This window comes from Vipera ursinii, assembly GCF_947247035.1.
Source record: "Vipera ursinii genome assembly, chromosome: 3".
NCBI lineage: Eukaryota > Metazoa > Chordata > Lepidosauria > Squamata > Viperidae > Vipera > Vipera ursinii.
This window is the reverse complement of record NC_139516.1, coordinates 24,265,388-24,290,663: the sequence shown is the minus strand read 5'-3', so window position 1 is coordinate 24,290,663 and position 25,276 is coordinate 24,265,388. Positions and strand designations below refer to the sequence as shown.

At 40.5% G+C, this 25,276-nt stretch overlaps 2 protein-coding genes across 2 annotated transcripts in view; both read right to left on the bottom strand.

Annotated features, from left to right (window-relative positions):
• Positions 1 to 25,276, bottom strand: part of LOC310638086 (uncharacterized protein) — an 880,437-nt gene that overhangs the window by 33,912 nt on the left and 821,249 nt on the right. The gene's annotated exons all lie outside the window — the stretch shown is intronic.
• Positions 917 to 6,555, bottom strand: SYS1 (SYS1 golgi trafficking protein). The gene is made up of 4 exons (XM_083358840.1): positions 6,305 to 6,555; positions 3,423 to 3,698; positions 3,028 to 3,095; positions 917 to 1,720 (listed from the first exon to the last, which is right to left on the bottom strand). Exons 2-4 carry the CDS (start codon positions 3,582 to 3,584, stop codon positions 1,480 to 1,482), a joined length of 471 nt encoding a protein of 156 aa, XP_083214966.1. The 5' UTR covers positions 3,585 to 3,698; positions 6,305 to 6,555; the 3' UTR covers positions 917 to 1,479.

Genomic DNA, 25,276 nt, shown 5'->3' with positions numbered 1-25,276 from the left:
ACACGACTTCGCAGCCAACAACAACAACAAATTCAACAATTCATACTATACACTACATTACAATATGTTAACATTGGATGAAGACAGTGTGACTCACTTATATTTTCCAACTACAACAATCATGCAAGGAAAGATATTCCCTCTGCCCAAATCTATACTATGTGGAACAGAACATGCTATTTTAGCAGAACCTTTGGGTTTCTTTATACGTTATCAATGGGTCCCATAAGAACGCTTTGAGAGAGGGTTTATAAAGTTCATTTTCCAAAATTATTCACCTTAATCATTACAAACATTAGCTTCCCAACTGATACAAAAATTAGCATTCCAAAATATTTACGTACAAAGGGAAAACTCTGGGATATATCCAAAAAAGTAATTATTATTTTTTTTAAAAAATAATAAAAACTACAGCTACCCTTTGGTGCATTATAAATGAACCTTCCCTTCATATACTTTCTTTTCACAGTAAGTCAATATTTGCTCTGGAGGACAGAGTTTATTCAAGTTCCATTCTAAGAAGACAATTAAAATTATATGCAAAATAAGCTTATCTTGACAGTGGTAGTTACAAAAAGAATTAACCATCCTGTTTTTTGTGCCTTGCACAGCACCTTGCAAGTTTCCTTAATTATGAATAGTGAATCTTCAAGATAAAACATTCATTGCAGTAAAAAAGAGAGCTCATTTGAACTATCCCGAGTCTTGGAGTATGTGACCAGGGGCAGTTACCTCTCTATGCCACACATTGTAAACAAGAGTGGTTTAAATCCTTGTTCACCTTTTTGAAGCCAATAGTTTAAAAGTGTCTAAGCCACTGTTTCCTGAATTGTATTCCAGACTGATATTTTTTTCATTTCTACTGTCATATTAGTAATATAAACTAGCCTGATCAATACACTGTAAAGCTTCAATGGAAAGTTGAAGTCTTTATTAAATAAAATAGTAATTTCTTCAGTCAAATAAATACAGTCACTTTTTGCTGTTAATACACTTTCTGGAATCTGAGCAGCCAAGCGAATAATAGTACTGTGCCTTTCTGCATTGTTTGATCTCCTTGATCTTTTAATTCAAAAAGTGGAAGTAAGTATCAGATATATAAGGGATAAAAGGGAACAAAGTGTCTATTGTGCAATTGTTGGCCTTCACTAGTCAACTGATGTTCACCCTATAGAGAAGGGAAACCGTGATCATCACAACTCACTGCTTGCTTCTCAAAATCAGTCCATTTCCCATGTCTTTTATGCATTTTATCCGACACTCGAGTCTGATCTATGTCACTTTGGCAAATTGGGCATGTCTGCATAGTAATAAAAATGAGTTATGTAAAAACTATATTCATCTTGGCCTAGCAAAGTATGTCAGTCTCCCAGCTAATATATTTTAAGGCCCTCTGGATTTCTTCAGTTGCATTTCCACATTTCACAAACTAGCACCAAGATGCTGATACTGACGGAGAAACACAGTGTCTCTGATGGCCTATACACTGGATTTGGGGGCTGAATTTAATGGGATTTCTTTCAGTTCTGTCCTCATACAGAGGTATTCCCCAATCACAGCCATGAGTGCTGTGCACACCGTATGTACAAGCCACCAGGTCAAAGCTGTCGGAAAATATCCATTGTAAATCCAGCAGCCCAAAAGGTGAAAAAAATGAACGGTGGCTGTGAAATCCAAGCATTGCTTTCCTCGTCGAATAAAATACAATAAACCAATGGCACTGCAGAAGAAAAGAAAAGAATTATGTCAAATCTTAAGATACTTCAACATTCTATTTTAAGCTATGTAAGACATATCTCATGGAAGCACTTTTCATTTAAATCTTTATCCAAGCTATGTGAGAAAGCAAAGAAATTAAAGGAAACTTTAGACTCCGAAGATAAACATTTTATATTATTTTTATATTTCAGCAATTTTTGATCCTTTTAAAAAATTGGTCGCTGAAAATAAAGTGAAATTTTCATAAATAAAAGATTCCTAACTGTTCTATTTTATACGTATGCCTTTTCTTAAACCAGTCTCCAAAGTCTAGAAGGGTAATTATATACTGGTAGTCCTTGACTTACAACCACAACTAAGCCAAACATTTCCATTGCTAAGCAAGGCAGTTAAGTGAATTTTTCCCCCATTTTATGACCTTTTTTGCAAGTTGTTAAGCAAATCATTGCAGTTGTTAAGTGAATCATGCTGTCATTAAGCAAATGTGGCTTCACCCCCTTGGTTTTTGAGAAGTACGTTGGAAAAGTTACGAATAGTGATCATATGACAATGGAACAATGCAACTGTCATAAATACATGCCAGTTGCCAAGTGCCCAAATTCTGATCAGCTGTCCATGGGGTTGCTGCAGTGGTCATGTGAAAAATGGTCCTAAGTCATTTTTTTTCCACTGGCATTGTAATTTCAAATGTCACTAAATGAGTGGCTGTAAGTCAAGGAAAATATGGGTAATTAAAACTAAGTGTTTTTCCTTTCTAAAATTGTAACTGTTAAGCACATTTTTCTTGGATATTCTCCCTATTGAAATTCTTTCCTTTTCTTCATTACATGAGAAACAACTCTAGTTTCTTTCTTTCCTATTTTTTGCATTAGATATTACCATTATTTGGCTTATAATTTATCAGCCTCAGCTTCATCTTTCTGAATAGCTCTACTTCAATACTTTTTCTCTAGACTCCTCTTCATGATCTCTCCATAGGATTTGAGCAGTTCAACCAACCTGATTTCATTATGTATTATCAACTCAGTGTCTACTATTAGGAATTACATAGGTAGATTTTCCGCTGGACACTGTGTTCCCAGCCTGGTCTTTCAGCCATTGCTTCAGTAGCTCCATCTGCCCACCTGGCAGTCAGATATTTTGGGCTACTTAGCTAATCATATTAAATGCCTAGTCCCAACCTTCTTTAGTCTGGCCTTCAATTTTATAGCACTGATAATCTGAATGCTTCTGTTTTTATCAAGAGGCATCTCACCACTCTAAAGTTGTTTGGTTTGAGGATGTCAGAAGAAGAACAGCCCGACTTACCAGGTGAGTGCATTCAGGATAAATGCCATTGTGGAAAGTCTCCCTGGAGAGGTGGCAAATCCCAAATCCTGTACAGGTACAAAGAAACATAGCCATTGCAATAAACTGTAAACCAGCTAAGATCTATCAGCTTCAATGATGTTACATCAGCTCTATAGTTCAAGAGGCAACATCTGGACAACTAATCAAACTCATTTTAATACTGATATAATAAAGGCAGTAATTTGAAACAGTGCAAATTAACCTTTGCCATACTGTGCGTTAAATTTAAATGTAAATTATATGAGAAGTAATCCATGAAGTTACACATTAGCTTTCAGTATTCCTCCTAAAGATCTTCTACTGCCTTCTTTGTCAAAATTTGTTTCTGACATACTGAAAACATAATTACCTACCTCATAACTGAAAATCTGGTCCAGTGAAGGGTTGCTCTGTACCAGACTGTCTACTAGAGCCAACCAAAGCCCCAGACTGCTATAATAAATTGCTTGCATGAGCATAATCTGGGAAACGATAAGAGCAGGATCCCAAACATAACTGCGGAACTGGGGAGCCATTCCTGAAGCAACAGCCCAGAGGCTGCATAGACATATATAAATAATCCACAGATGTCTTAAAACATAAATTCCTCGGGTCACTGTCTAGAGAATGCAGAGTGATTCCATCAGTACCTGAAAGAAAAAATAATTTGTGTCATTCCAACTAAATCCTACAAAAAGAAGGCCTTCTAATGTACCTCTTCTCCAAAATCCAAGAATTGTATTGCATCTTTTTCCAATTACAATACTACCAGTGTTACTAACAGCTTCCTAAAGTGAGGTCACTGACCCAAGCATGGCACAGGAAAGTTATTAGACAGGTTACAATAAATGAAATTTCTCATATCTGGTTAAAGGGGATAAATAAAATGGAACTAGTATGCACTCTGATTATTTCAGAGGAGGCACTGCAGAATTATATTTGTATATATTATTCAATCTAACTCTTTTAAGATTTGAGATGAAATATATTCAACATGAATAAAACATCATTAGAAAATTCAGAAGAAAAATGGTTTCAAATGGATGCTGTTCTTCAAACAATGGAAAAATTGGCTTTCTTGACCATGAAAAAGATCCAGCAAATACAACATTCTGCTTCTATTACTGACATTCCACTGTAAAAAAACAGACTGAGCACATATTAGTCACGGCTCCTTCATGACTAGTATCAGTTAATAGTCTTATTCCTCTCAGAAATTTATAATATCTATGAAACACACACCCTAAAAATATCATAATTTAGGATTTAATTTGCAACCCAGTGCAATGTAAGTAGGTTGATTTCCATTTCTGCATTGACTGGTAAAGGACTTCATTGCATCCTTCTGACATTGGACCTATTTAATTTTGTAAAATAACAACTGAATATTTGTTCAGCAATGTTCAGATGCACTTAATGAGACTTGTAGATAAGTACATTACATTGCAAACATTTTTTCTATCTACTCAAAAGTACATCCTTTGTGAAGTGTTTAACTGAACTTAGCCATGCTCTTTCTCCCAACTATCATAGATTTCCTATGAAGAAGGTCTCACTGTTACACAGTTGTCACCTTACAACAGGTCACTTGGTGACCATTCCAAGTTACAACAGACCCAGAAATGCTATTTATGGCCTCCTCCCCCATAGTCATGTGACTACACTTCAGGTGCTTGGCAACTGGCCTGCATTTACGATTGTTTGCAAAACCATTTGGTCACATGACTGCAATTTGCATTTTTGTCAGAAACTGCCATTTGAATTTGAATTTAATTGAATTTATTAAATTTACTTCTGAGTGTCCACAAAAAAGGTGCCATAGTGAGCAATGGGTTTGTTTAAGAACCAGGATATTAGCTCAACAATTTTAGCATTTGCTTAATAACTGCTGCAAAAAAGTGGTAAAATTGGGTGTGGTCACATTATCTGCTTTATGACCATCATGATTTATGATTATAATTGATAGGTTCCATTGTGGTCATAAATCAATAACTACCTGAGTGCTTGGGTTTGATTATTGACCATCCAACAAGTGTTTGACATGGTAATTCATAATTTATACTCTCAGATACTAAGCCACGGATGTCAAACACGTCACGTGACATGTCACAACCTATCACGACTCTTTTTGCATTGCCAGCAATGGGGTAGGTGCGGCTTTGGTATGATGAAACCGGTCCACGGGCTGGCAGTTTGACACCCCTGTACTAAGCCCTTCTTTATACAGGAAAATACACAGTAGCTCACTCTATGTCTGTGGAATATAACAGAAAACCAATCAGTCAGTCAGAATAGAGCTGGAGGGGACCTCGGAGATCTTTTAGTTCAGCCCACTGCTCAAGTAGGATACCCTATAGCACCATTTCAGACAAGTGACTGTCCAGTCTCTACCAATGATGAAGCACCTACAACTTCTGAAGGCAAGCTGCTCCACCAGTTAATTAAACCAAACATCATTATATACCTTTTCAGAGATCAGCATTTGTTAGGTCCAAATTTTGAGACTGAACATGCACTTTGAAAGCTGCATCAGTTGGTGGTGTCTCACATATTATTTTAAGTGATGGATATATTTAGGTATTTGGATTGTTACAAGTTACAATAATTGAGTTCATAAACAATGAAGGCAAAAAACATAGACTGCCAATCACAGTGACTGGATTCCTACACTATTTTAAGCCCCAAACAATCACATAATATAGTCTGATGTAGAAACCAGTCACCATTATATATGTTAGCGAGAGAGTCAAAAGACTGATAAACTTCAATTCTACAGTCAGGGCAACCTTTTCACCATCAACAGATACTAAGCTTGAAAGATGCTAGGTGAAGGGCTTGCTCCATGAATTGGCTCGATGTATAAATTGTAAGTCATGAATGATTTACCCATTGTTTATGCAACAAACCACAAATGACTGGACTCACAAGTCACCTAAACCATAATTGGCTGAGTTCACACACAACAAATCGCATTGAGGCTTCGCGGGTGGTACAAAAGTGGACCTTTAAAAGAAAAGACCAAAAAAAAAAAAGCAAGTAGTTTCCGGTGTCTTTACAAAAGAAAAAAGAAAAGGAAAAAAAAACCCTCCACTGTTGTAGATCCTGATGGGAGAAAGCATCCCTGCTGGTTTTCTGTCAAGGGAAGGAAACGAAAGAAAGACCACCATCCTAAAGACGCCCATCCGACCCCCTTCTCACGACCACCGCTCCCAATCGAGCGGCAAATCCGTAATTCCCCCAAATCCTTCCGATTTACCCTTCGCATTCCCTCGCCGGTCCCCCGCTAACTCGCTCCGTCTCTTCTACCAGACCGAGAAGCCACGACAGTACAGGCTCCTCTCGTCCACCGCCAGGCCCGTCTCCGCAGCTGACTGCTTTCCTCGAACCATCGAGTCACGCGGCCTCCAATCGCCTAGAAGGACCATTGAGACAACCTCGTCCCTCTGAGGAGCCATGGAAACAACCCCGCGCGCCTAGAAAGGTAAAAGGAAGTGACATTAAACACAGGAAACGTGCGGCCTGTGGCGTCTATGTTCTCCCTGAGCCGTAGAGATAAAAGTTAGAGAATACTTTAAAAAAAAAAATAAATCTAAATCATTGTATATTTTTCTAGAAATGCTTTTAGAATTAAGGGAACATAGTTTTCTCTAATTCAGCGGTTCCCAACCTTTTCTATACGCCGCAGCCCTAGAATGCTTCTGATATATTTTCGCACACTTTACAAAATTAATACCTGGTTATGCATATTATACACTATAATTTTGAAACTCCTAAATCCAAGTTTTCGCACACCCAGGGGGTGTGAGCCTCTGCTCTAATTCATTTAATACAGCTGTACATTTACTAACTTTCATAATATGCTGAAACCTTAACTTTCTGTAAAACAGCCTTCGATATTTTTCAAAGAGGAAAAGAGATGCTCATTAAAAAGAAAAGTGGACTGGTTTTAATTTCCAGTGAGTTCATCAAAACAGTGCTAATGGTTAGGGTTCGTGTTACGGTGCTAATAAAACGTTTAAATGTTTTTTCCAAAAGTACAAGTGTTTCCATTTCAAGCATGTCTTGAGGCATTGCCTGAATCTTAGCTCCAGAAGCATCACTTCCTAGGGAACTCTGAAGTGGTCGGAATTACCCAGTGCTGAGTCAACCGTACCGTTTCGTCCGTCCGTCACGTTCGCATTGTGCAATAAATAACTTATTTCTTTGGGTTGTCGTTTTCCAAGTCGAAGATGTAAAGAGAGAAACTTAAACCTCTTCTTCATACTCGATAGGGGAGGTCAATTAATGCAATCCCTCCTAAATTTTGTATTAGAATACCTAACCCCGCTCCCGTGAGCTGCTGTGAAATTCAAAATGACTAAATAGCTATAGCATACAGTAATGCCAAGTATAGCACTTTAGAAATATGCTAATCTAGAAAATCTAAACAGGATAGGATTTTTTTGGTCGTTGGATGGGAGAATATCAGAAAATCCTGAGTTGTACCTAAGATTGGATATCCAAAAAAAAAACACCTTCCCAGAATAAAAGCAGTGCCAAATAACTTAATTGTTGCAAATAAACAATGCAGATCTGTATGTACCGTAACCAGAAATAATGCCATATTCTTACTTATCAGTCTGTTTTAATGCAGGAATACATGGGCTTGTATTGCTAATCAAATGACACTCTTCAGAAAATAATAGCATTTATTCAACTACAAGATTCTATACAAATTCTTTGATTCTTCTTTCAGGATTGTCTAGTGTACCACCCCCAATATTTTACAACAAGTGTTGTGCTGTGCAGAGATAAAAATAACATGTTGATTGGAACACAGAACTATAGTACTTTTAAATATCTATGGCTGCTTTCCCTTGCTTGCTATCCTCCAGCTGCCTGGAGGCAAGAATATATCTGGAAGAAATCCAACTGGAAAAGGCTATCCTATGCTACCCTCATTGTATTTGTGAAAACAAATATGAAAACAACACCCGTTTTCTTCTCATTAGTTCTTCATATGTTTGTTTCCTAGGTTGTTTTCCCCATTCCAGTTAACCTCATGTCATTTTCCATTATTAAGAGAAGCAAGGAAGTTTGGAAAACATTGTGAGTTAAAAAAGATCTACACTCACCCATTCGTAACCAGGCTCTATGATGAAACAAAGGAGATGAAGAAAAGAAGGAAGGAGGAAGAAGTTTCAAAATCAAGAGTACTAGAAATCTTATTATCTGAATCATAAGACAGATGAATCAACCTCCATGAGACAGACCAAAAACAACCATGTGCGCTGATTGATGAAATGTGTTATCAGAAAACAAGCTTGTTTTTGCTGACCGTCATGAAATGGGTCCAGTTCCTTCCAAAGAATTAACTAAAAAGACAATTTCTGAATCTGCAAACCTGGGTGTGTTTTCTTGGAAGCGACAGTGGCATTTATCTTTGAAGATATGAGAAACTTGGCTGCCAGATTGGTGGTTTTTCTAATCTTTCTTTGAAAATTCTTAAGAAAAGTAAACAGTTGTTACTATGGTCTTGTGAAATAGGCCCTCCTTTATGAAGGACACTTCTTTGTTTGAAAGTATCCTCTACTTAAAGTGCTGTCTGATTTAAAAATAAAGAGCTACAAGAAAGGAAAGCTTTGAAGTTGTCCTTCAACAGTTGAAACTTTCCTACATGCTCTCAGCTCATGAAAATGGGACATAAAGTGAATTGAATAAGTAAAATAAACCCTAAGGCTAAACAAGCAGGTAGTTTTATCTGGACACCGGGTCCATTCATATACTTCTTTACCTTGCCTTCAAGATAGCCTAATTACTGTTTAAGATGTGTCCTAACATCAAGACTTCCATCTTGGAGCAGCTGGCTGCTGAGGTGAACTAAAACTAGACCAAGGTTGCTCAGAATGGAAAATGGAAGAAAACCTCTTATATGAACATTCTGAGTCACAAGACTGTTTAGTTTTCAATTTATGTGTCAGGGAAGTGTTAACTTCACAAAAGACAATATTCCCATTTCTGCACAAAAACAGAACAAATATGACCCACATCAGCAACTGTCTGAGCTTGTAAGCTCACATCAGTAGCTCCTGCAGGGAGGGGCTGCACTGGCAATGGCTCTCCCAGTTCAGCTGTAAATACATGACGGGACTTGCACTCACTTGAGACTCTGGAGCTGCTGCCCACAGTCTACTCTGTCAACTTTCTTGGGCCAGCTATCAATGAACTACAGTGTCTGCCCCTACATACTGATAAGTCTCCACAGGTGGGACAAGTCCCATACTATTTACTTCCCCTTCTTTTTGGTATCTGTAGCAGCAAGGGCCTGCAGTCTTTACCTTTAAGAGATGTTTACAGCCTGGCTACAACCTATTTAGAGCAATTCTTGCTACCCATGGCAGCAGCAGCAGCAGCAGCAACAATCACTATCCTTATTGGAGGACAGAGACACTGCCAGCCTTGTTCTGGAGGCCAAGCCAGAAAAAAATGCCATGGGGCAATAATTTTTAGATCCATATTTTTTTGAATAGAGGTTGATTACTGCAGTGATGGCTGTGCAAACCTTTTGAAAAGGCATGTTTATCAAAGCTTTAATGGAAGTAACCCTTTGAGGCCATTCTATAATACAGTCAATGACATTCAGTAGTTCTTGCATAAGCCAAGGCAACTCTTTCATGGGCATTTTTAGTAAAGAGACAAAAGCAAAGTAACCCTCTTGCATTGGAGATGGCAAGTTAGGAGCACCTCATTCTTTTCTACTCAAGGCACAAAGTCGAGACTAAACCTATGGAGTAATCATAGATTCTGGGATTAAACCGTGGTCAGTCTTACTGAATGAAGCTCAAATTCTATTGAGAAACAAAAATGATATAAGTAAATAGAGGACATCCATAATGAAGGCTAATTGATATATGCAAAGTCTTGTCTGAGAATGGTTATGTCTGAGTTTAAAGGAAATAACGAAGTCATATGTTGCATTTGGTGCTGTGAATTGCTTTTTTATTTTGATTGCTGAACAGCCTTTACTCTTTTATTTTCTCACTACTCTGTGCTTTATGTTTACACATTGAAACTTACAAGAAGGAAACTAAAAGAAGTCATTGTTTCCCAGGCATGATTATTTTACAGGATTGTTGTGATCTTAAAATAAGGATTGTGAAACTGATTTCAGTGCCACTCCGAACTCATAAGTGAAGAATATAAATAAGTATCATCCTAAAAAATATTTTGCAAGAAATTCTGGAATCTTTGTGAGCTTGGAAGGGAAAAAGAACAAATTTCTTGGTTGGAAACACTCTCCATCATATACTACCTCTGTCTTTTTCCATCCTTCTCTTCAATCAATTTTAGATGTCAAGCGGCACATCCACATTCCTCTACCTTCACTAACCTTCCTTAGGGACATGGTTGCATGACAATCTTCTTTCTCATCTACGATCTACACTCAAGTCCAGTTAACATCAGGGTGTTCTGATGTGGAAAAAGCGTTATCCATTTTCTCTCCCAATAAAAGTTCAGTTAGTTCCTGTTGGTTTCTGCAATGGTAATGGTTTTTAAGGCCCTACATGGCATGGGTCCGGAGTACCTCGGGGATCACCTGCTGCCGGCGTCAACTTCCCTCCGCCCTGTGCGTTCCCACAGAGAGGGCCTCCTCAGGGTGCCTCCAGTCAGAGAATGTCGGCTGGTGGCCCCCAGGGGGAGGGCCTTCTCTGTGGGCGCCCCGGCTTTATGGAATCAGCTGCCGGTTGAGCTCCGGATGGCACCTGACCTTCACTCCTTCCGACGCGGTCTGAAGACCTACCTATTTGAACAAGCCGGCCTGGCCTGATGGGGGATGTGCTGGGGTTTTTATTGGGGATTTTTAATATTATTCTACTGTTTTTAGCTTGGGCTCTTATTTAATTCTTTTTTAATTTTTGTATTCTGTATTTTTTATGTGCCCTGTTCACCGCCCTGAGTCCTTCGGGAGAAGGGCGGTATACAAATATATATATATAAAAATAACCATTTCCTTCTTCAGTTATTGCCAGTTTTCCTTCTTGAGCATCGTGGTTGGTGATGCTGGATTGACATCAGATCACTTCAGAGATGTCTTAGATTTTCATTTTCTCTAGCAATCTTGTTGCCTGTTAGAGAATTTCTTGCTACATGGGCCTGACAGACAAGTTGTTTTAGAAAGATCCTAGCCTGTCTGCTAGAACAATAATTGCTAGAGAAAGCTCTTGAGCAGGACTTGCTGGCGTTGTTATTGAGCAGAGAAGAGGCCGACCATGTAGGTGGAAAATTGTGCTAGCAAACTTACCATCTCAAAAAGTATATGAAAGCACATTAAACCAGTTGTTTAGATATATTCATCTCTATGATGGGCAAATCCTGCCCTGAAATATTTGTAATTATCTTGGTGTCATGTTGCTTTGCTGGCACTAGGTGGCAAATTCTCTTAATACAGTAAATAATCTAGGTTTGGTTGGAACAATTATTTTTAAGAATTGCATAACTAGTGTTAACCAAATGCTCTTTAATTATTTGGGACATATTATTTTCAGGGGTGTTTTATTTTGTATATGAACTTCTTTTCTAATATTGTAGCTGCTTTTCATAGCTTGTAGTAACATGCCTGTAATTTGGATTGTTAAAAATGAGGAAATAATTTTTTCTCATGCTATTGATGAAGGGAAGAGAAAATATGACTCTTCCAACTTCTGTACAGATTATTTCATGTACTTTTTCTGGTTGAGTGAATCAGGTCTTCTGGATGATCCACTTTAGAGCCTTGCTAAGACTGCCATGGCAGTGTGCCATGTCCTATGGTATCACTCACATTTATGAGGTAAAGTTGACAACAGGATGGGTGTACAAAGAGTTAACAACTAGACCATTGTAATGGTTTGGCACAACTTACTTGCCCCCACCTACTTCTTGTCTACATTGCAGAATCTTCTGTCTGCATTTCCAATTGTCTTGAAGTCTAGATAAGCCAAACAAATTCAGAAGAATCACATGAGTAATGTTATTTACAATGAGATTTCTTTAGATATGGACAACCTGTGGCATTCCACATATTGTTAATTTTAACTCCCAGCATCTTCTCAATTTAGTCATTGGTGGAATAAGTAGAAATAACACATATGTGAGCTATATATTAATCAGTGTAAAATAGTGAAGACTATGTATAAATAAATCCTGAAGGAATGAAACAAGAAAATATAGGGTGGAATTCTGGAAGATGATGCAAAATGTAGAAGAGGAATGTACACAAAGCTAAGAGGAAAATAACTATTATATAACTGTGAAATGGTTTCACTTCTTGAAATGTGTACTATAAATATGATCCTTTTCATATACGTCTAACCTTTGAATGCCGTGTTGTATTCAAAAACCTGTTTAGCCTCACCTACTTCTCTCATTATCATATTCAAAGCAGAAATAATATGCAGATCCATTACAAACAGAAGGGTGCTTTCCCCAGTCAGAGACTGGAAATCCCTGGGCAGGTGGGGCTCATTAATATGACAAAAAGACTTTTGTCTAGGTTACTTCTGTATGGGTTGTGCCCTACTTTTTTCAGATTAATACATTTTTTTTTCATTTTCATCCTGTCTTGTTTGAGGTAATAATCATCATGCTATCCCAATGTTTTATAACATTAGTGCTGTAATGATGTTAACCTTATATGGGTTTGTGAAATTCTGGCTGAATTTTCACAAACTACTTCTGAAATTCTCTTAATTGCAAAAGCCCATGGTTATTTCATATGGGGAAATATCAAACATTTCCAAATTGCCTGGTTTGATCTAGCAAATCATCTGATATTTTCTAGGTATTTGGGGCAATCCCAACAATCATTTCCCAATATCTATAGTGACTGGGGATGATGGGGCTTAAAATAAGTACTGGGTATCAGGTTGTCTATACATGCAAGCAAATAAACTAGGAAAAGGTAACTTATTGTGATGTCTGAACATGGAATCCTGTTTCTTTGCTACTAAATGAGACAGAAATGTAAGGCAGCCAAATCAGGTTCAAATATCACAAATATCCATTTCTGGTTAATTTTACCTGGTTGTATAAAAGAAAGAACAAATCAAGACTTCTCATTTGCAACAAGCCATGCCAAATATGACTTATTTGCCCAACAAGCAACCACTTTTGTTCTAGTTTTCATTTTCTTTGGCTAATGATTTATAGAAAAGAAAATTAATCAAGTCTAATAGACTCAACAATGCAATCCTTTGTGGCTCTTGATATAATCTCAGAGACCCTCTGTGGAAGATCTAATCGGAGGCATGCTAAACTTGACTTGGAACAGAGATAAAAGGGTGATAAGAGAGGGAAGAAAGGAAGGAGTCAGAGAACACTTTTGTCTGGGTCACAGTCAGTGCTTGCTTCACTTTTCTCTAGAAGCATTGTGTCCCTAAACAGGAAAAAGCTGGCTCACTCTTCAGGGTTGTCAAACTGCCGGCCCGTGGGCCAGATGCATCATGGCGAAACCACACCCACCCCATTGCTGGCAATGGAAAAAAAGTCACAATACATCGCGACACGTCACGTGACATTGCGAGTTTGACACCCCTGGTCTACATGCTAGGCTAATTCCCTTCAATACAATAGGCTTTAATATGGTCCTTACAAGTACATAAGGAGAATGCCATCTGGCAGCATGAAAGCTAGAGCAACAACTTCAGCTGTGCATAATTGAAACAAGATGTGATTCTTCCAATGGTTTGGTTTCACTTAAGTAAAACAAAACCTGTGTATTTCACATAAGTGATCCTGACATGAGGAACTCTAAAGCAGCCTCTAGAGACTTACAAGAATGCGTGTATTAGAATAACTGGGTGGGGATAGTGAACCTGTAGCTATGGTGACTTCCATGAAGATAGAACACAACTTATATATATATATATATATATGTCAATCTGTACATACCGGTAGGGTGAAATTCATTTATTTCAGCATACATTTTAAATAGGTTTGCTCCTTTTCTTTCCCAACCTCATGCTTCCCAGATTGAATTCATCGCTTCCAAATTAGCACAGCATCGGATTGGTGAAACTGTTGATAGTGCTTATGTTTGAGGTAGCTTGAAGAGTATCCATTGCTGTATTAGTCCTTCCTGAGCAAGACTTCAACATGGCTATTCCACGGGGATGGAAATAATTATTATGTGATCTGTCAGTCAATGTGGTCTATTAGATAAACTATAGCTAGTCCTCAACATATGATTACAACTGAGCCGAAAATTTTGATTGCTAAGTGAAAGATTTGTCAAGTGAATTTTGGCCCATTTTAGAACCCTTCTTGCCACAGTTGTTAAGTGAATCACATGATTGTTAAGTGAATCTGGCTTTCCCATTGACTTTGCTTAAAAGGTCACAAAAGGGGATCACATGACCCCCAAGATGCTGCGACCGTCATAAATATGAGTCAGTTGCCAAGTGCCCAAATTTTGATCCTGTGACCATGGGGATGCTGAAATGGTTGTTAGAGTAAAAAATGGCTATAAGTCACTTTTTTCAGTGCTTTTGCAACTTCGAATGGTCATTAAATGAACTTGTAAGTCGAGGAGTACCTGTAGTATAATATTTTGAAAAAGCAGTCTTTTCAATGTACTGTATGAGGGAGATTAATGTAGTTCATATCACTCTTCTGGTTTACTGGGGCTGAATATTCCTTTAAATGTCCACATGCCTTAAATTTCCTAATTGTTTTATACCAGGGGTGTCAAACTGCCAGCCGCACCCACCCCATTGCTGGCAATGGCAGAACAGTCCTGATACGTTGCGCAATGTCACATGACATCACAAGTTTGACATGTCTGTTTTATACTATTTATATCAGATTTCCCTATTCTGTTACCTTCAGGGGTGGAAGTGATGAGGAATGTCATCTGAGGACAATTCCACACCGGATACTTATGTTCTCCCTGAATTGGCTTTGCATTGCTCTTAAACAGAGGTCTTCAAACTTGGCTCTTTTATAACTTGTGGACTTCAACTCCCAGAATTTTTCAGCCAGTGAGCCTGGCTCAGAAATTCTGGGAGTTGAAGTTCACAAGTCATAAAAGGGCCAAATTTGAAGACCCATGCTCTTAAACCATGCCTTAGCAGATGAACTGGTTTACTTCTAGCTCAGCTGCAAAGGCATTGCTCTGAAGCTGGTTTTCATATGGAAATGTTGTCACACTGTAGTTTGGAGGCAAGCAATTTCCTGCAAGACACAGGTGGCATGACCTTTCAGCTTTATTGTTGAAATTGCAGTGTTGCTTTTTTGTTGTTGTTTTATGAATTAAAGGTGGGTTTGGGAATGGGAGATCTGTCTCTCTTCCATCCCCATTTTTCAGTGCATCAGAAAATGCTCCAAAGTTTTTTTTCAGGATCTCGATTTCAGCCAGTTTTTCATATTCTTTGAGAATTTCAAAGCTGGGAAAGGAGCAAGAAGATTCTGAAAGGGAAACAATTCCCATCTCACAACTCTCCCCAAGCACAGCCATGTTATGCAATTTTTCAGTGGGTTGGAACAATTAAGGGGGGAAGGAATGGAAATTATTTACCTCAGAGTCCTCGTATTCCTATTCCCACAAAAATGAGGAACTGTGCAGAAATAGTTCGGACTCATCTCTTCCAGTGATGCCACTGATGGCTTCCTGCAGTTCTCTGGAAAGTGAGAAAGCTAAATTTGGTCCCCACATCCTAAAACATTGGCCACCTAGCTCTAAAGCAGAGATGGGGAATGATGGTCCTTTTATGCCCTGTGGACTTCAATTACCAGAATTCCTGAGTCACCATGGCTGGCTCAGGAATTGTGGGAGTTGAAGTCCACAGGTCATAAAAGGCCATTATCCCCCACCTCTGCTCTAAAGGAAGGCTAGCAGTGGTTTTTGGAACAGGTATGAAATTAATAATATTTTCAGTTTCGCCCATTTGTTCTGCAAATTGTTGCTGCAGAAGAACACCTGCAATAACACAGGATGAGCAAAGTTTTTGGGTTCTTGTTACTGAAAGTGAAGCAGATTGTGAGTCGTTTTCAAAGAGTATTTGAGGGAATGAAAAGTGGACTAGTGACTGTGCCTAATATACACTATATAGAGGACATTACTTTTTTTGGAAACATCTGGAGGGCATCAGGTTGGGGAAGCCTTCCTTACATTAGTTGTATTTCTTTTATTTCTTCATTATGCAGGGCATATACTGTGTATAAGACATGGTGGGATGGATTGTACTAACTGTGGGTTATTTAAGTTTTTATTTTAAAACAGTATACTCTATGATTTTATTTATTATTTAATTATTTAAGAAAATAATTCTGATGCCAAGGTTTATGAACAGGAATGTCTCCAAGGCAATGTGGGAAAAGGAAATTGAGTAATATTCCTCTGTGGAAGGGAAAAGGAATATCCAGCAATAATGCTTTTTCAGCAATTTCCCAGCTTTCAGGAAGGTGAATAATAATAAAAAAAATTCCTGGTTCTCTGTGCGTAAGAAGAGCTTTGATACTGTTGTTTGCAAGATTAATTTGCTATATTAGGAATTTTTCCAATTGGCTTATGTCACACACTACAGTTTCCCTTTTCCTTTTGTCAGTTTGAATATGACACAACTGTGAACTGTGATATCTGTGGGCAGCTTTCTAAATATAAGTTCTTTAGCTAGAAAGAAGGAAAATCCCACCTGTGGTGCTGCTGGCTTTTCCAGGCAACAGGGCCTGGCACAGGCCTTTTCAGATAACTTGATTGTGATGTAATCAGCCATTATGTTTGGGAAAGTCCCAGCTCAGCTGTTCAGCCTGTTCTGCAAAAAACCACAAAACCACAGAATTTCTCCTTATAGCACAATTTTTAAGCAATTAGTTTCCATTTTCTATCTATCTCTGAGCACTTTATCAGAGAGTTGAAATTCTGAGAATCTGTCTCTGGGGTGCATCTGCATTTAGACAAGTGGATGTTCACATGATGGTGTCTGATGATGTACAAGAAATGGGTAATGAAGGGCTCCAAAGCTATGTGGAGTCATTTAAATCCAGTTTTACAATTTCTGGACCCACCTCTGACTTGAGCACCCAGATTTCAGTTGCACAGTTGCCAAACATCAATCGTGCAGTTACTCATTTTTAGGTTGATAACAATCCCCACTGTTGGCCTCTAGGCAGCGACCAATAGGTTTAAAGTACCAGTTTCCTGCCCCAAACCTAATTATCAGCCTGGAGACAGCAAGTCTGGCTCAGTAACAGCAACCGTTACATAACAGAAAAGTAGGTCAGACATTAAGCAAGTGATCAGACATTAAGCAAATGAATCTAACAGAAATGGCCAATACATTACACCCCTTTCCCCTGGATAGCTCAAATTCTCAATTGTTTGACATAATCTTTCAGATAATTAGGTGGTCTTCTTGACCGTTCAGAACATCTAGGGGTTATAGGGCTCTCCCAGTCTACCTGCTTGCCTGCCAGGCTGGGTAGACCAGGGCTCTGAGGTTCGGTGAAGTCGTAGTGACTTGAGTCCCTTTAGCTGGCCAGTCCCGGTCAGCCTAAACCAAAGTCCAATTGTGCAGCGAAGTCTGCAGGGCTCTTTCTCAGCACAGTTTGCCGGTCCTGATCAGCGGCTACAGTCTGTGTGTCCTGAGGAGACTCTTCTATGGACATCCCCGCTTCACTTTGAGCAAGAGTTCTTTCAGAGCGTGCAAGCTGCTCTGTTGGACCGCTGTCAGGCAGGCCCTGTGTTTGGCCCTCTTGGGAGTCCTGAGCCAGTGACTGATCTGCTAGCCGCCAATGCAGATGATCAATGTGCCGGTGAATGACTTGCCCATCTTCCAGGACCACCTCGTTTGAGAATGGTCCTGACACTTTAACAACCTTTGCTGGCACCCACAAAGCCCCTTGCCTGTAATTCTGGGTCCAAACCCGGTCACCCACCTGTAAGCTTATTGGTGTCTTTGGCTGCGCAGTGTCTGAGGTGACTCTGTCGGGGTGCAGCCTGTCCAGTTTGGTGACCAAATGCCTGCCCCAATGAAGCTCGGCTGGGCTCTTGCCCGTGGCGGTGCAGGGTGTTGTGTGCTGGCAGAGTAGAAAATTGGCCAGTCTGTGGTGCCAATCCCCAGTGACAATTCATTTCAGGGATTCCTTGGTTGTGCGGACCATGCGTTCCGCTTGACCGTTCAATGACAGGTGAAAGGGAGCTGATGTGGCGTGCCTTATGAAATTTGTCCTGGGGAAGGCCTGGAATTCTGAAGCAGTGAACTGAGCCCTATTGTCGGAGACTAAGACATCGGGAAGCCCATGTGTTGCAAATATTCTGCGCAGCACCTGGATGGTCCTAAGAGTAGTCATAGTGGAAATTGGTACAACCTCTAACCATTTAGAGTGGCTGTCGACCACTATTAAAAACAACTGTCCCTGAAAGGGCCCAGCAAAATTGATGTGGATTCTTGACCACGGTGTGTGAGTGTCCTCCCATTGGTGGACAGGGGTCTATGGCATCTTTGGTCTGGCACGTGTAGCACCCATGTACTTGGGCCTTGATAGCTTTATCTAGCCCAGGCCACCAAAGGTAGCTCCTCGCCAGTGCCTTCATACAGACTATTCCCAGATAGCCTTCATGCAGAGACTCAAGAACTCTGGGCCTTAACGAGCTGGGGACTATGATTCTACTTCCCCAAAGAATGCACCCTTTATGAACTGAAAGCTCATCTTTCCTCATGAAAAAACTTTGAAATTCTGACCCTGGACATTTGTCCACCCATCCGGTGTGAACCCAAGTTAGCATGCGGCTAAGTGTTTTGTCAGCTGCTGTCTCAGCAGCTACATTTCTGGCATGGAGAGGAGACTCTGGCAAGTCCTGTATAGCTAAGATGTGTACAGCTGGGGCCGGATCTGGCTGCACATGTGGCAAGGGCAATCTGCTAAGGCCATCTGCATGGCCCATTTCTTTGCCTGGTTTGTGAATCAGCCTGTAGCTGTAGGCTGAAAGGAATATAGACCACTTCAGCATTCGAGGAGACAGAATCTGAGGTGTCTGCCTGTTCGTAGTGAACAACCCTAGAAGTGGCTTGTGGTCTGTAAAGACCATGAATTGGTGGCCATATAAATAGTCATGGAACTTTTTAACCACGGCCACAATGGCCAAGGCCTCCTTGTCAATCTGCATGTAATTGCGCTCTGCAGATGACAGGGTCCTCGAATAATAAGCAATGGGAAACTGTTTCCCATCAGCCAACAAATGGCTCAACACAGCCCCAGCCCTATATGGGGATGCATCATACATGATGCAGACTGGCAGCTTTTCGTTAAAATGAGTGAGCACCGAGTTTGAGGACAGCAGTGATTTGACTGCCTGGAAACTACTTTCGTGGACACTGCCCACTGCCACTGAACCTTTTTGTCTAAGAGCCTGGGTAAAGGATCTGCCACTGCGGCCTTATGTGGGAGGAATGCATGATAAAAATTAAGAAGGCCTAAGAATGCTTGAAGCTCCTGTTTGGACCTAGGGCTTGGGGCCTGCTGAATTGCTTTCAGCTTTGAATCCACAGCATGAATGCCATTGGCATTGATGTGAAACCCAAGGAATTTAGTTGACTCTACCCCAATCTTGCACTTTTCTTTTTTTTAATTTAAGTCCCGCTGTGCGGAACCACTGAAGGACAGCTCTAACCTCTTCATCCAGAACTTCTGTAGACTCCCCAGCGATGAGTACATTATCAAAGTAGGGGCAGGCCCCTGGAATGCCCTTGAGCATGCGCTCCATTATCCCCTGGAAAATCCCTGGGGCTACACTCACCCCAAACTGTGGGCACTAGACCTTGAAGGCCCCCTAATGGGTAACAATGGTTTGGGCGGCTGCCATGGCCTCGTCCACCAGCATCTGTTGATAGGCCTGTGCCAAATCTAATTTGGCGAACACACGGCCTCCTTGCAAAGACACCAAAATATGGCTGACAACTGGCACCGGGTATGTGTGCTGTTGAAGTGCCTGGTTAATGGTGCACTTTTAGTCAGCATATATGTGTACTTCTCCATTGGCCTTAAGTGGCATTACAATGGGGGTCTCCCACACCCCTCTATCTACAGGCTGCAATACCCCCTGACTGACCAGCTTGTCCAGCTCTGCATCGATTTTGGGCTTTAAAGCAAAAGGCACTCGACAAGGCTTGACCTGGATTGGCGTTAGCAGGGGATCAAGCTTGAAAGCTATTGGAGGGCCCTTATACTCTCCTAGGCTTGAACTGAAAACATCCGTGAACTCTTGGCAGACTGAAGACAAGTCTGCTGACTGTGTTCGGTGAATGCCGGTTTCTTGGATGCCCAATGCATCAAACCAATCGAGCCCTATGAGGCTCATGTGTTGGCTTTCCACCACTACAACAACTAGTGGGCCTGTAAACCCCTTGAAATTCACCAGAAGTGTGGCTTTGCCCTTGACCACCACTTGGGAGTTTTGGAAGTCTGTGAGCAGAAGGTTAGATGACCAAAGTTTGACCCCTCTGTTGCTGTGGTTGCATATGTGCTGGAAGGTTCCTATGGAGATGATGGACATGGCTGAGCCTGTGTCCAGTTCCATTTTGCATGGAACTCCCTGAAGCTTGATTTGAAGTCGAAGCTTCTGTTTAAGTGGGTAGTGGGCACCAGTGCAGAACATGCTCCTCCGGCTGGAGCAGAACCTTACTTGGTGTTGCCCCGGAGCCCCAGTACCTCTCCTGAATGAGTCTTCCTGCTGACGGTCCCTCTAGCAACCTCGGCAGAGGGCGGCGATGTGGCCTGGTTTGCCACACGCCTGGCACGTTGCTGTTCAGAATTGGCATTCCATGCATTGATGGCGGTCTCCATAGCCCATACATCTAAGGAACAGAACTGGCTTGTCAACTGGCTGCGGTCCCTTCTCCTGGTGCTTCTGTAGCTTGTCAACCTCATAAAGTAGGTGTCTTCCATCTGTTTGGCATCCTCATGGTGGATGGCTTTGGTGCTTGAAGTGCTTTTGGAGGGCAGCAGTGCTTTAATGGCTCGTCCAGCGGCTTCGACCGCCATGACCTCCTTCAAGGCCTCTTGTAGCGAGAGTCTCCTTGGCGAACAGTTTTTGTTGGAGCTTTCTGTTCCGAAGTCCACTTAGCGGTCTCTTAGTCTCTCCTCCAGATCTGTGAAATTGCAGAGTCGGGATGCTTGATGAAGAGTGGTGATGAATTCTGTGGCTGTCTCACCGGGCTTTTGCTCCTGTTGCTCAAAAGCGTGCCTCCACGCTATGACAGATAATTTGGGCTTGAAGTGGTCTTGGAGCTTTTTCTTCAAGTCCACGTAGGTGACAGACTCGAGTGGCATCAGTGTGACCAGATTCTTGGCAATGTCGAAGGTGGCTGGGCCACACACGCAGAGGAAGGTCATGGCCTTCAGCCCATCTTCACTGACCTGGTTGGTGCAGAGGTAATTTTTGATGCGGGAAATGTAGGACGTCCATCTCTCTGGGTGTGTGATGTTGAACTCTTTGAGTTTCCCCACTTTTGCCATTGTGAGTTGCTTGCATTTCTTGTTGCTTGCGTTGTCTTGTGCTGCTGGCTTCTGCGTAGGCCCTCGGACAGATCTTTAGGGCGCAGTGTCTCCAGCGTGTCTTGCTGGCAGACCGGGGGGGGGGAAACGTGGTCCCTGCCAGGATTTGTGCTGGCCTCACCCCCTAGTGACTTCAGACTCTTGTGATGAAGCAGCACATCCCATCTTCATCGCCACTGTTAAGTCTTTGGTTCTTTAGGCATTAAGCGAGACAAGATGTTTAAACAGCGAGCAAATTTATTAACTCAGAACAGAAGCAAGCTAATGGCTGCTGCGCAGCTATTTATACGGTTGGCCTCTAGGCAGTGACCAATAGGTTTAAAGTAGTAGTTTCCAACCCCAAACCTAATTATCAGCCTGGAGACAGCAGGTCTGGCTCAGTAACAGCAACCATTACATAACACAGTAAAGTAGGTCAGACATTAAGCAGGTGATCAGACATTAAGCAAGTGATTTTAACAGAAATGGCCAATATATTACTCTCACTTTGTGCTAAAACAGAATAATTTAATATGTTTTCACAAGCAAGAAACTCTCTCCCCATATTCTCCTCCTCCTCAGGGTGCCACTGGTCAGAGAATGTCGTCTGGTGGCCCCCAGGGGGAGGTCCTTCTCTGTGGGCGCCCCGGATTTATGGAATCGGTTGCCGGTTGAGCTCCGGATGGCGTCCGACCTTCGCTCCTTCCAACGCGATCTGAAGACTTATTTGTTCGAACAAGCTGGCCTGGCCTGATAGGGGATGGGTTGGGATTTTATTGTTGTTTTTAATTAATTAATTTATTGTTTTAGCTTGGGCATTGTGTTTAATTCTTTTTTAACTTTTGTATCTTTGTATTTTTATATGTTTGCCCTGTTCACCGCCCTGAGTCCTACGGGAGAAGGGCGGTATACAAATAAAATTATTATTATTATTATTATATTCTCCATTTACCCCCGGAATCTTTTCTGTGCAATCCATTTCCTTTGCATCATCTCTCCACTTAATCCTTGTGTGCTCCATTCCCTCTGACCTGTGCCTAATCCTCTTCCCCAAAATGATTTTTGATTGATGGCCAGGAAATATGATTTATTCCTGATATTTAAGCAAAGGATTTCACCTTTTTTCTTTGCTGTAGGAATGGGAGAATTCAATATAAGATATTATTTCAATTTATAGCTTTGTAGTGGTACAGAAATGCCACTTCCTAAGGATGGTGAGATCAAGAACTGGTTCTATTTCCTGACCCTGGTATCTGATCCTCCACTCCAAATCTACATGTCCATCTCTCAAAGTTGGGGAATTAATTACATGATGCCAATAGTTCTATGGGATGAAGATACTGCATACGCCTAGCATGGTAGCTGAGCTGCAGAAAACTATTGCTCATTGTCATGTATTTTGGTTTTTGTTGGACAAGTCAGTGGATATTTTTTATTTCCATCTTCTGAACAGAACAGGCCAGATCCTTTTGTAATTTCTGTGGGATGATGATGATGATGATGATGATGATGATGATGATGATGATTATTATTATTATTATTATTATTATTATTATTATTATTATTATTATTATTATTATTATTATTATTATTAAAAATATTAAAGAAAATGCAGGGCATGGGTTTTTAAATTCTTTCCAATCCCTTTACCAACAGTGGTCATAAGAGGCCCTTTCCCCCTGTGCAATGAAGTAGTGTATTTTGTCTGTGTTTTTGTTTTCCCCTTGTGCTACATCTCTCTGTGCTTGGGTATTATGTGTGCACTGGGAAGCATAGAACAAGCTGGATGTGCTTTGCTCTGGATCACATGACCAGGAAAAGGGCTTAGGGTGGGGCATTTGGCAGCCTTTCCTAATGGGAATTTAGGATTCTTTTTCTGGAATGTTTTTCCCACAATCCCAAAGCACTTATAACCAGGGTTTTTTTCCTCATAGAACGCTCAGAACGGAGTTCCGGCACCTTTTTTGGATGGAACCTTGTATGGTAGGCAAGGCGGATTGTATGACATGTGTGAGTTCCGGCACCTTTTTCTTTTACAAAAAAAGCACTGATTATAACCCATATTTCTTTTGCCAGCTTCTCTCATCATACCACATTTACCCCATAGTCTCATTCTTTTCCATTTGGGGAGAGTCATCTCACTGCTGGTTAGCTGGATAGCATTCTGAGCCCCTTTGCATAGATTCTTTTTAACATACTGTTGTTTTGGAAATAATAAAAGGTAACACTTGATGCAGATTCACATATTTTAAATCTAAAGCATTGAGGTTTTTTTCGTCTAACACCTGTGTTTTGCAAATAATAGCACCTGACTTTTAGAGGAACCAAACATTGTGTTAGATTGTTTTTTTTTTACTTACTCCAGCAAAGCTCTTACAGGACAGATAGGTGAAGGTCACTGTCTTTCTGGGGAAGGCAAAATTTTCAATGGTGAATGTGCAACTGTATTTGAATGGTGCCAAAGGTTAAAACTATATGTCGGGCAAAATACTTATTAAAAAGCATATGCTACTGTTTTGAAGAAGTAGTAGTCTTAGGATCTGATCCAAAATTTACTCCCAAACCAATCTGAAGGCTCACACTATCCTTTGGACTGCCATTTGTCCATGTAAGTGTACTTTACTATTAACAATCTCTTCATTGTTTCTTAGGTATTGGTAATTAAGAGGGGAACATTCAGCAGAAATTGGAATAGCTGGGGTCGACATAAACAAGAAAAAATATATAGGGTCCGTTCTTCAAAACTATAGTAAGTTGGGCAAGTTAAACACACTTTTAAAATGTTTATTGTAACAAGTTTGGCAGAATTTACATAATTTCTAAACTCCTAATACTTGTTTTGGAAAAAGGCAGGTGAACCAAAGTTATTTTCCTTTGTTTTACCTTTCAAACATTAATTGTAGGTGGCAGAAGAATTCCTATTATATATTGCTCTAATGGAATCCCAGGTATGAACTGTGCTCTTTAAACATGATTTAATGGCAGATAGCCTTGAAAAAAAGCAGTTTTCACACTCCTGATTGCATGCTATTTACAGCAACAATACCTAACAGACCTTGACTATGCATATACAGGTGAAACTTGAAAAATTAGAATATTGTGCAAAAGTTCATTTATTTAACTAATGCAACTTAAAAGGGGAAACTAATATATGAGATAGACTCATTACATTCAAAGCAAGATAGTTCAAGCCGTGATTTGTCATAATTGTGATGATTATGGCTTACAGCTCATGAAAACCCCATATCCACAATCTCAGAAAATTAGAATATTGTGAAAAGGTGCAATATTCTAGGCTCAAAGGGTCCCACTCTAATCAGCTAATTAAGCCATAACACCTGCAAAGGGTTCCTGAGCCTTTAAATGGTCTCTCAGTCTGGTTCAGTAGGAATCATAATCATGGGGAAGACTGCTGACCTGACAGTTGTGCAGAAAACCATCACTGATACCCTCCATAAGGAGGGAAAGCCTCAAAAGGTAATTGCAAAAGAAGTTGGATGTTCCCAAAGTGCTGTATCAAAGCACATTAATAGAAAGTTATGTGGAAGGGAAAAGTGTGGAAGAAAAAGGTGCACAAGCAGCAGGGATGACCGCAGCCTGGAGAGGTTTGTCAGGAAAAGACCGTTCAAAAGTGTTGGGGACTTTCACAAGGAGTGGACTGAGGCAGCCGTCTACCAGGAGATTTTGGAGCACTTCATGCTTCCTTCCACAGACGAGTTTTATGGGGATGCTGACTTCA

What these genes read in the sequence shown, in the direction of transcription:
- SYS1 (XM_083358840.1), bottom strand. Translation starts at nt 3,584, where the DNA reads ATGGCTCCCCAGTTCCGCAGTTATGTTTGGGATCCTGCTCTTATCGTT. An exon ending in ACCAGATTTTCAGTTATGAG is followed by an intron (nt 3,096 to 3,422) that starts GTAGGTAATTAT and finishes GTACCTGTACAG; the next exon opens with GATTTGGGATTTGCCACCTC. An exon ending in ATCCTGAATGCACTCACCTG is followed by an intron (nt 1,721 to 3,027) that starts GTAAGTCGGGCT and finishes TTTCTTCTGCAG; the next exon opens with TGCCATTGGTTTATTGTATT.